General features: G+C 36.2%; 1 protein-coding gene across 1 annotated transcript; it reads right to left on the reverse strand.

Annotated features, from left to right (window-relative positions):
* Positions 1-3556: 3556 nt before the first annotated feature.
* Positions 3557-12255, reverse strand: fdx1 (ferredoxin 1). Its single transcript, XM_053477589.1, has 4 exons — positions 11704-12255; positions 8084-8208; positions 7746-7875; positions 3557-4514 (listed from the first exon to the last, which is right to left on the reverse strand). The coding sequence occupies exons 1-4, from the start codon at positions 11856-11858 to the stop codon at positions 4409-4411; spliced, it is 516 nt and encodes a 171-aa protein (XP_053333564.1). The 5' UTR covers positions 11859-12255; the 3' UTR covers positions 3557-4408.
* Between the last annotated feature and the right edge of the window lie 250 nt (positions 12256-12505).

Consider the following 12505-nt stretch of genomic DNA (forward strand, 5'->3'; position numbering starts at 1 on the left):
GTTTTGACTGTTGATTATTATTATTATTTTTTTTAACCATGAAACTTCACCAAATGTTTAAGTGATCTCCATCCGTGACTTTTTTCCGACCACATTTCTTCTACGAAGTTGACATTTCAGCACTCTCCTTGCAGGTATATATGTATTGAGGGTTCTTAACCCAGTTCCAGTGATTTCAGATCTCCTTAGTTGTTTCCTTTTCTTGATGCAGCCAAATAATTTGACCTTTCCTAAATTGTGACCTTTTTTTTTTGGCCAGGCCAGTGTATGTTATTTCCAGTGACATTGCTGCACATTCTTTATATTCTTATTTCCTTATGGTAGGAGTGCTCTCTTTGCAGTTTAACTGTGAAATAAAATCCAGTGACCCCAATCATACAGATTTATTTGATCATAATCCAAGTACTCATATAATAGATCAGTTGTTTAAATATTTACAATAATACTGTGGCTTTTTTTTTTTTTTAAAGCCTTTTATTCCTGAAAGAACACAGTTCAATTTGACATCATTTATAGCTGAAATCATTTTAGATTTTTTGTGGTTTGATTAAACCTATTTAATGCAAATGACTAGTCAAACCAACTATATAATAAATAGCTCTGAACTGTGCTTTCAGCTAACGTCAGCCAAAGTTGCTGTCTAAATCCAACCACTGATCAACCACATTTTATTAAATTGCATTCTAGGTCATTATACTGTAGGTTATACAGTCATCTTCCACAATGCTGCTGTTTACTCTGTTACATCAGACCTATTTTTTTCTCCAGTTATCTGTATATTTTGTCAGACAGACAGACACCACTGATCAGATCCCAGTAAGAACCGCTCACGATTTTCAGGATGGCGATTATAGAGAATATGGTAGCAGATAAAAAAAACAAAAAAAAACGTACCCCTGTGTATGTTTGTTTGTGTCATTCAAATTAGGACTTAAGTCTTTTGATGCATTTTTGTACATCCCTGTGTTGCTGCTGTCTTAAACTATTTGCTATTCCAAAATTGGTTGTGTTGTGGTTTGTATATTTTTTATTTCTTATCTTCTGCTAGTTCCTGGAGGACCCCTTAGCACCTCCAGGGCCCGGCTTCGATTCCCACATTTCTGTGTGCGCATCTTACTGGGTTTCCTCCCACAATGCAAAGACATGCAGATAGGGCTAATTGCTGTTCCCAAAAATCCCATAGTGCGTGTATGTGTGCGCACTGCGATGGATTGGCACACTGTCCAGGGTGTACCCCGTCTGGGAAAGGCTCCAGACCTTGTACACTATACAGAATAAAACAGTATAGACGGATGAGTGAGAGCTTCTCAGTTACCACATCAGTAGTTTTGCCTCATATACTTGTATTCCCTTACACATTTCTAATATGGAAATAGATTTTTAATAGTAAAGAACTATATAAAAGTACAACGTAATATCTGTTTAAAAAGACATCCAAACTGCTTTTCTAGACAGATGCTAAGGTTAAAGATTTTTTCCCCTTTGAAAAGGATAGAACTGTTCTTCGAAGGAAGCACTTTAACAAACCCTCTTGAATACTTGATATTCTGCCAAATTCCATCTTACCTAACTAACCTGCTGCTGAACCTTTGAACCGGCCAGACGAGTACAAACACCCACCATGAAGCTTTGTCAAAATATTTGTAGTGATGCAGTAGATGTTTTTTCTCAGCAACCCTTGAACATTTTCCACTTGAACATTTCACACCGTGAAGGCAGTCAGCCTGCATACCGAGCTGTCGGAGCCATCGATCTTGTTTTCATGTTCGACGAAGCTCTCGATTCATCATGGGGTAGTCCCTTTATCTAAAGTGACTCATAAGCAAAGCATAATACAAACCAATCATACAGATGTTGAGGTTTAAGGGTCTTACCCAAGGGTGGCTATCATATCCTGAAAGCTCTTAACATTCATTTCACGAACTCTGGAACTATTTTTCACTTAATACATTTCACAATACAAGTGTCAATTAAAACATATGCGAGTATAAAAAAACACTCAAACATTAATGAAAGAAGTGTGGAACAATATTATACAACCCATGAGGACAAGCTCCCTCTATTTGCATGTCAGTCAAAACTTTGATCTTCCTGCTTGGTAGCCGAACTTCAAAACAGCTAACGTCAGCCAAAGTTGCTGTCTAGATCTAACCACTGATCAAACAAATCCCCAGTGGTGCATTCAGACATGCAAAACATACGCATTTTATTAAGTTGCATTCTAGGTCATTATACTGTAAGTTATATGGTCATCTTCCACAACGCTGCTGTTTACTCTGTTACATCAGGCCTGTTTTTTTCTCCAGTTATTTGTATATTTGGCCAGACAGACAGACCCTACTATGAGGGCAGGAAATGTTTTATTGTAATACCAGCAATGCCCCTTTTCAAGCGGTCAGGGATTTCCAGCTTCCAGCTGTTCTAAACGTCCAGCAGAGTTCACCTGCCTGTGTTAACTTATTAAAATCTAAGCTCGTCTTCAAAGCTGACATTTTCCCGTCTCACTCAGCCATTTCCTCTTTTATGCAAGTCTCAGTGTGCGGCAAGTGACCTATACTGACAGTGGGAGAGGATGAACACAGTGACCATTCTGCTCCATCTCCACTGAGGCCATCTTTGGGACTTTTCATCTTCTAAGAGTTAGAAGGCTCACATTTAATAGAGCAATCGAATGTGATCAAATATGGTTATATGGACAGGAATACAGTGGTGTGAAAAAGTGTTTGTTCCCTTATTGATTTCTTATTTTTTTGCAAGTTTGTTACACTTTAATGTTTCAGATTATCAAACAAATTTAAATATTATTTAAATATAACACAAGTAAACACATCATGCAGTTTTGTAAATGAAGGTTTTTATTATTAAGGAACATAAAATTCAAAACTACATAGTCCTGTGTGAAAAAGTGTTTCCATTCATCTGTTCTTGCTCGAAAACCCTGTGGCTGAATTACAGCAATTCTGAAAAGATGAGTGGCCCAAAATTTCTCTACAGCGCTGTAACTTGATTGCAGTTGTTGCTGCTAAGGGGGGCCCAACCAGTTATTAGGTTTAGGGGGCAAACACTTTTTCACACACAGTTTAAATTTTGTTTTCCCTTAATAATAAAAACCTTCATTTAAAAAATGCATGATGTGTTTACTTGTTTCAATTTGTTTGATTATGTGAAACAAAGTGTGACAAACATGCAAAAAATATAAGAAATTAGTAAGGGGGCAAACACTTTCACACCACTGTATAATGTCCATGTTATGGGCTTTTCAAACTTTAAAGGTCATAAACTGCCAACACCTTTTAAAAATCTCCCTATACATATATTAATTATCTATATAATTAATTAACATTATCTGGTTTAATTGGTTCCAAAATGATTTTCTGAAAGTGGAATAAATATACCATTTATAACACAAACTACACATAAAATATTTATTTTTCATTAAAGCATAGTTTAAAACTTCATATATAATTATTTCATTTTTTGAATTAGTCAGTGTCTGTCATTATGTTTGGGATAAAGAGGTACTAACTGTTTCATACACACACAAACAAAATTAATGTACTGTATGTGTTTAATTCTTGTCCAAAGTACTAGTGAGAAAATCCATTGCATGCCTTGGCAAAACCACTAACTAGAAATCTCTAAACCACAGTGGAATGTAAGTGAAAAAGATACTACCAAAAAAAAAAAAAAGCAACAGCAAATTCAGAAGCACAGTAGCATTAATTTAAAAATGATTATCATAAGAAAAATAATTACATATCCTCCAAGTAATCAAGCAAAATTGCTTTCTTCTGATGCGTTTTAGCGTACACATACTTTTTCACATTCATTCACATTAATTTCACATTGATGTCTTGACAAATTGACAGTTGAGCTAATTAACATAATATAAATGCCCAAACAAAGCATAAATAAAAGCACCTTAGTGTAAACATGCTCGAGTCCTCCATTTTTCACAGTATCTATGAATGATGCATGCTGCAGCTAATCATTTGTTCTGCTGATTCTGGTTTTATGTTGTTTTTAATTTAGTTTGGTTTTCTGATTTGCTGTTCCTTTTTTTTATTTGTTTTGCACTTACAACTCACCATAATAATATGTCTTGGGTTTTTTTTTATCTTAAAAAAAGTTTTTGCATTTTTGTTTTCAATTCTGTCTTAACTATTTTATTACTATACGAAACCTTCACAAAAATTTACAGCTTATTCTTAAAGATGTATTGATAAATTGATCACAACCTCCATGTAGCTCTATAATCCCAATGCTACAGACATAAAGGGTCTAGACAAAAGTATGATTTCTTACATCAGGACACTTTCCTCAATTAATCCAATCACATTTTCCCTTTTCCCATGATCAATTTACATTGGTTTATGGTAGGCAGACAGGCACGAGGTGGTTAAAGAGACTAGGCAGAGCCGTCTGACTGTCTAATGTCTGCCACGCTCTCGGGAACACGCACTGTCATGCCGTCCAGAGATTTTGTTAGGCAGATCTGGCAACCCAGACGAGACCTGTAGATAAAAACATAAGAACAAATTAAGAAAATTTTATTTTTTGATCTTTGAATAATGTTTGATCTTTTCAATTATTACTTGCAGTTTAAACAACTGATAAAGTAACTTATTACAGAAAAGTAAGTGAAACTATCATAGTTTACACAAGTGAACAAAAGGTAACTGTGTACTCAAACACCATCAGGTGGTAATATTCTGGTGATGACTTCACATTCAGTATAAGACCTTGTCAGGAAAATTATAAAGCTGGAAACTGCACATATACAGATATAATTGCATGGTAAACAAGGGAAAATGTTGTACATTTTAAGCTGTATTTGCCTAATACTAAGACCCACTATGGTCACATGATTTGTATTATTTAAATTATAAAACTGAATTATATATTATAATTATTTAATAAAAAAAACCATAATACTCTATACAAGCATATAAAAATGGTCTTGTTCATCTTCTCTAAGAAAAGTTAATTTTTCATAAGACATCCCTTTAGCTATTTATACAACAGTTAGCTCCAGACCACTAATTTGCTGGTGCAGCATTTCAAGAGTGCTTATATTTAGTATAACCGCACTGGCATTGTTTATATCGGGCCACTCGCCTGTGATGGCCATGTACAATTCCATTTCCTAGTTAGAAACAATTACTACATTGCTGAGGATGAGTTAACAACATCCTCAGCAAACAACTTTTTAGGTATGCAACTTAAACAAAAAGAAAAGACACCCAAGCACTTTATTGGAAATGTACAAATTATTTTGAGCTAGCTCGCCAATGTGCAACAAAGTAAGCATGGCTTCTTTAGGTCTGCATTTCTGCAAGCCGAGGGGGGGGCAAAAAAAGGCTGTATTATGTCCAAAATGTGAGTTATTCTATTTAAATTTCTTGGTTATAGAACTGTTTTATTATTATCACATTTGAGCGATTACAACATATGTGCAACGATTACCAGCCACACCAATATTCGGTATAACCCTCTTTTAAAGAGGGCTTATACTATATAAAGAGAGAGTAGGAGCTAATCAGTGCAAAATCATTACTGATCACAGATTTAAATGTCAACACGGGTTAACAACAAATAACGGCATAAACAAAATCCTCACTTTCATCTGCTGGCATTTACCTCTAATCCTACTGTTTTACCGTGACCATGTTTTGACATTACAGATCAGCTCAAATTTAGTCCGCTCATAATTACTCAAAGCCTGGGAGTGAGTCTTGTTAATTGTTTTCCTGTTTTTGGGTAGGCCCTTCCTGATATTTAGATTTGCTCTTACGTTTAATACAAAACAGAATGGCGCATTCAGACTTGACCTGACTTTTATATGAACCCTTAAATATTTTATAAATGTTAACTGCTATGCATTCAAGAGTCTGAAGTTAATAAAGTGCACCTCACTCACTCTCTACACCACTTATCCTGTACAGGGTCGAGGGAAGTATTGAGCCTATCCCAAGGGACACAGGGCACTAGGAAGGGTCCACCCCGGACAGGGTGCCAGGCCATCACAAAGCACAAGCACACACACAACTCTGAAACACCAGTTAGTCTAATCTGAGACGTGTGCATTTACGCATTTGTCCTCTCCTCATTAAAATTTTGGTTATTTATATAAAAAATGGGCTTTCTAATCTTATGGTAGTCAGGGTGCTACCAGACAGAAGTGTAACAATGTGACTGAGACACACACTTACAACAAAAACAGTGACAATACAATTTGTTTAACATTTTGTACAGAACATTTGTTTCGTTCAACACCAGAGCTTTTTCATTTTTTTAATCAATTTCTAGTCAAGAACAGTGACAATCCTACATCATTGTGCACTCAAGCATCCATTACATACTGTAATACAATGCAGCTCTTATTTGCTGTGACAAAAGACCTCATGAATTCTGGCTCTTTTCAAATTATACCTTTCCTTCTCCAGTTCGTGAGGGTGTGACACACGCTTTCACTGTGATTAACCCCTGTGAGCATTGTAAGGACATTTGAACTTATCAGTAATCTCCAGATTACAAGGAGAACCCATGACTGATACTTCACTGAGGTCAGTATGTTGCTCCTGTCCCACTGCCCTAATGGTGCTCCTGCTTCATGACCACTGCCTTCACTTATAGTAATTCTTATAATATTCTCATCATAATATTTTTTTACAATAATGTTTGACTAACCATGCTACTTAGTCAACATTGTCTAACCCACCTAATGCCAATGGCATACACCAGAATACCCAATGCCAAAAACTGCTCTTATGCCTATGGGCATGTCCAACCAGAACATCACATTTTCTCACATTTCCTTCACCTTTCCTTCCCCTCATGAAGTGGTCCATTCTTGTAGGCTTTGATGACCTTCCAGGGATCTACCAGATTTTACCAGGAGTGAGCATGGTTATATGGTAAGCAAGTAGACCCCATATGAACTTGGGCACATCTTTGATTATATTGAACGTCCAGCTGCCTAACACACAGTATGACTGCAAAACAATTCCTGCTTTCCCTTTCACCCAAATGAGGATGTGAGATTGAGTTAAGTCGAAACTGTTGAGCTGTTAACCTGTTGAGTCGAATTCCTCTCAAGGTTTCTTCCTATTGCCATCTCAGGGAGTTTTCCCCTTGCCACCGTCACCCTCAGCTTGCTCATCAGGTACTCTCTGATCATTTCGATTCATACATTTGTTTCCCCCCTCACACATTTTTAGAATTTTCTTTTGATTTTATAAAGTTCCTATGCGACAATGACCATTGTTAAAAGCGGTATACAAACAAAATATGGCCCTGTTGCTGAGCTTGACTTTATCTCCTCCTGGCTCAGAATTGTTAAACTTTAAGCCTGACTTGTGTGGAACTATTAGGATGCTTCTCTGTGCACAAGTCCTTCCCTATGTAAAAGTGTTTTCACTGGACACGTCACTTTTTTCTCTTCAGGTTCAAGCTGCTACTGCATTTGTGGTTTGGTCGATCATTTGATGACACAGAAGCGGTTTCCAGTCATAACTTTGTTTTGAGAAGTTTTGGAGACATAAATCCTGACAAGGCAAAAGAACAAGCCTGTGACAAGCAAATGCTTTTTCAAACTTTACAGTTGGGTTCATTGAGGCTTCCTATGATTTACATGACATTGTTTAGACCATCTAAAATAACATCTAGGCCTTAAAATAACATTATTCTGTGACAAAGGAGAAGTGTGTCATGGATGTTTGTGGCCATGCATAAAGGAAACTTACGTATCTGTAAGGCCGTAGGCAAGATCCAGCATATCCATTTCCTCATCACTAATTGGGCCAAGCTGTTTATATGCCTCCTCTTCAAAGATAAGATGGCACGTGGAACAAGCTAGAGTTCCCTCACATGCTCCTGGTGGGAATAACATAATATAATTAGACTTCCTCTATTTTTCTAGTTCCTCAGTGATGTGCTTTGGGGGGCTTTATCTCTATCCCCATTTTAAGGACCATTTATTTTAGATATATTCATACATGTATTTCTTTTAATTTATTTATTATTATTACGTACACAGAATCACTTCCTAGAAAACAAACGACCAAACAAATGTTACGCTCACCATATCCATCGATATCAAGGTCTTGTTGAACAACAACATCTAATAGTGTGTCACCAGGGGAAGCCTTGACGGTGATCTTTTCTCCATCACGATTGATGAAATTAACCGTCACCTTGTTTTCTGACCTAGCAAGAGAAACAACAGTCATGTAACAGTCACTAATGTCAAAATTGAAAGTTTTTCTATACAGGTTCCACAGAGAGCAATGATTGAATTGATGCTGCCCTCTTGTGGCTCAGACAGCATAACATACTGAGTATATGAAATTAAACCATTTACCGCCTCAAATCAGTAACTAGCAATTTTTAACTGTGCACCTCTCAGGGTGAATTTTAAGATAAGCTTCCTTCAGGAAACATTGCGAACAAATTGCAAAATAGATAAGGAGAATGTAAAATGCCCTAAGAATGGACAGCCATGTTTGATTAGTTTGATTCACGCATGAGCAAGTTCTAAACAGTGCATACACAAGATTAATATCAATCATACAGTCGATATATTTTCTCAAGTGTCCTTTCCCACACACACACCCTGGTCAAAAAAAAAAAAAAGAGAGGGAGGAATAAAAAAAAAAGTTGCCATTTTAGAAAGGTCAAATTATTGGGCTGCGCCAAGCAAAGAAAACAACCAAGGTTATTTGAAAATGCTGGAACTAGTTTACTAACCCCTTATCAAAATCTGGAAGGTTAATGCTAAACTGTCAACTTTTTTTCAATTTGGCAAAGCAACGTTATGTGGCAATAAAATGAAGTCAGGTGATGAACTTAATGAAGATGGTGTTACATCTATGGAGTTTTTCTTCCCTGATAGGACCGGCATGTTCCAGCACTCAACTTGTAAAAGAGTGGTTTTGGGAGCATGAGGAATCATTTTCACACATGAACTGGTCGCCACATTGTGTGCTGTCATCAAAGCTAAATGGTGAGTGTGGATGTATTACAATGTGTATGTATTAGAAGTGTATGTATTAAAGTTAACTTTTTCGGTCTATGTTTATTTAAGGTTTTCTGAATTACCCAGAATGCTATTTGACTGCCAGGTGATCAAGACACCAGCAGTGAGAATCCATCTGTACCTAAAAAGAAATTATATGATCAACATAAGGTTTAAGAACTCCATTAAGATTGCCAACATTGCTATTGTTTGTTATGTCATATACTGGTATCTAGCATAACTCAGTGTGTAACTGCACTGTATTACATTTACAGCATTTGGCAGATACCCTTATCCTTACCTGCATCCTTGACTTATATTTATTTGATTACAAATGTAAGTTGAGGGTAAAGGGCCTTGCTCTAGGACCCAACAGTGGTAACCTGAGTGGTTTGAACCTTTGACCTTCCGATCAGTAGTCCAACGCATTAACCACTGCCTGTATTCAAAAACCTTTAGCCTAATGTGTCTAATGCAAGTCTAATGCGACAACTTTTATATGGAATGTCTAACTAATAATCCATTGAACATCACAAGAAAATGGGTTAATAGATTTAATAAATAAGCTCTTTTTTTTTAAGACATTAAAGTAAAACCTAACTGGTTTATAAATTCTATGAGAATTACTCTTCCTTCAAACACTACTGTATCTGAGATCGCAGTATTACCATAGATATTTAAATAAAAAAAATATTTCATGTCACTTCAAGTACAATTCTGCTTAAAGGGGGTGTCATTTACATAATTTACCCCAAAGCAACACTGTACCAGTTATATCATAGCGGCCTAATCCTCACAGGAACTTTTTAGTACTATTGTTTAAGGGCAAATGGATTTGCATGAGAATTTGGGTCATTTAACGAAAAAGGAGGAAAAACACGTTTTTGCTGATGCCAAAATCCTCAAATATAAACATAACTGACATTACTTGTACATGTTCAGAAAATATATTATGTGCTTTGAATCATGAAATACCTTTTCCTATTAACTATTAAATATAAAAAAAATTGGTTGCTACAATTGAGTTCATTGAGTTCAAGGAAATGTCTTGTCACTATGATCATAAATAGAAGTGGGACCATGTACTTTTCATCTAAAGCTATTTTTTCATAAAATAAATCTGATTCACAATAAAGTGCCTTATCTTACAAAATAAGTTAAACACTAAAATTATAAAAACAATAATTGATTATAATTAATAATATGGAATAAATATCTGTAACCCCGAACTGTCATTGGTGTTACTGTCACTAGATTAAGAGCACTGGACAACTGCAAAAGATATGTTAGATGCCTCATTTGTTTAGAAATGTCACCATTTATTTTGCATTTTTTTGCAAATCTTTTAAGTCCATCATTGGTGTGACTCATTTTACAATTATAACTGTCCAAAATAGGACATACAACTGATTAAATTTAATAACTAACTGACATAATAGAAAAACCAAGTGATCTTACACAAGCAAGCCATTTTGTAATTAGTTATTATTTTTCTCTAGATTGTCATTGTCACTCAACAGAGCCAATTAACATAATAGTTTTCTGTAAATACAAGTAATCTGCATGAGATACAGAAACAACCGCAATGCACCTATAATGCGTCCAAATACTCACAAAACAGAAACAAACATGTGACAAAGCATGGATAACTCCAAAGAAAGGGAAGTACACCATGAAAACTGAACCCTTGAAGATGTATGGACAGATTAAGAAATGTTTATTCTTCCTGCGGGAAGTTTAAAACCAGTTTGTCTCATATGGTACGAAACCGTGAGGCTAATATGAAGCAGGCATGGCGATCGCCACCATGAGATAGAACACAGGTTTACTTTAGTTAGGGAGTGTATTTAAAAAAAAGTACAAGTTAGTGTTAAGGCGTGAGATACTCAACCTCACTAAATGTTTTTGTATTAATAAGAGAGGTAGACAGTTCTGTCGTAAAAGAAAGACAGACATACATGTACGTGGGCTTCAACCTGAAATAATATAAATATCACTGATTACATTTAGGCTGATCAGCTTATTTTTAGCTTTAACCTTTTAACCATTTCTACAAACACTTTACCAAGTACTAATGCTAGTTCAATGTATATTTAAAAAAGACATAAAAATGCTCTATTTTTGTGGATTCATAATGTTGAAAAGTACTGTACACTACAACACTAGAAAGAGTTTTATAGATAGATAGATAGATAGATAGATAGATAGATAGATAGATAGATACTTTATTGATCCTGGAGGAAATCCTATGTTTAATAGCCAGAACTGTTTGAGTGAAACAACACGAAGTAACTTTTTTTTTTTCAGTGTTATCTACTAATAACACGTCTCCCGTCACGTTGCAGCACCAAACGTTTCTCTAGTCGTCATGAACAAAACATGAAATAAACCCAAACCTTTTAATCGACTAACTCGACCTGTTTAGCAACCGCTGCTACCAAACAAAAGCTATAACTAATAAAGCTACTTCTCTTGCTAGCTCAGTAGTAAGAGGCAAAGTCAAAGGTCATGTCCCAAATACACGACTGTTCCCTACCTGAGTAAACTCCACCACGCACTGTAGTAGACTACATCGCATTGGCCCTACGTAGTGTCCTAGAACACTAAAGAGGGGTACTTGACATCCTGTCTATGAAAAAAAATAACGTTAGCTAGTTTTGTGTGGAAATAGGTTTAAAATGGTTTACCTGAGAGGCTGCACGTTACTGCAGGAGGTTATGCCTCGTTTACAAATGAAGCTCAGCGACGATAAAGATTTCGCTGAATTATTGGCACCCCTTGAAAGTTTCCAGGAGCTCCGTGAAAGCCCGACTAATCTCCGTGCTGCGGTTAAAAAAGACATCGTTTTAACACTAACCTGTAACAAAGTGATCTGGCGACTAACGAAAACCCGTAAAGGTACACTTTGTTCGGATTAAAGGCTGGAGAAAATCTGATAAAAAAAAAAAAGTCTGTCAAGACTCGGGTATGATTGTGTGTGTGTGTTAGTCTGTTAGCACTGCTAGCTAATATTAAAGCTCAGAGTACAACTCGAATTGCTCAACCGCACGGTTCAAACGTGTTGGTTGCATAACACCTAATAATATCGGATACTTAACTCTTTCCAAATTTAAAACAAAGATTTTAAAAAGGTTACAGCACGATTTTAGCACACGGATCGTTAAGTCAAAGATTGTCAGACGCTAATACATTTTAGACATGAAATATTTTAACTTATGTATTTCCTGAAGGACATAACAGACACCTATATTCAGCCAATCAGATTCGGATATATAGAGTTATGGGCGGAGATTGTGGCGCATCAAACTGACGTCATGCTTGTCGGTTCATTCAAAACTCCCATCCAATGAACGTGCGTGCACACGCTACCTCCCGGTGTGACTGCAGTGCTGCAAGACATCAATTGCCCAATAGATTAGATTGTGTATATCTCTCACCTACTCATCGTTTATAACGCTTTATCCTGTATACTGGATCACAGGGGGCCTG

The sequence above is a fragment of the Clarias gariepinus genome, chromosome 18, assembly GCF_024256425.1.
Source record: "Clarias gariepinus isolate MV-2021 ecotype Netherlands chromosome 18, CGAR_prim_01v2, whole genome shotgun sequence".
NCBI lineage: Eukaryota > Metazoa > Chordata > Actinopteri > Siluriformes > Clariidae > Clarias > Clarias gariepinus.

Coding starts and splice junctions, on each gene's coding strand:
- fdx1 (XM_053477589.1), bottom strand. CDS start 11,858: ATGTCTTTTTTAACCGCAGCACGGAGATTAGTCGGGCTTTCACGGAGC. Junction 7,876..8,083: donor CCTTGATATCGATGGATATG/GTGAGCGTAACA, acceptor TATTCCCACCAG/GAGCATGTGAGGGAACTCTA. Junction 4,515..7,745: donor GCCTACGGCCTTACAGATAC/GTAAGTTTCCTT, acceptor TTTTATCTACAG/GTCTCGTCTGGGTTGCCAGA.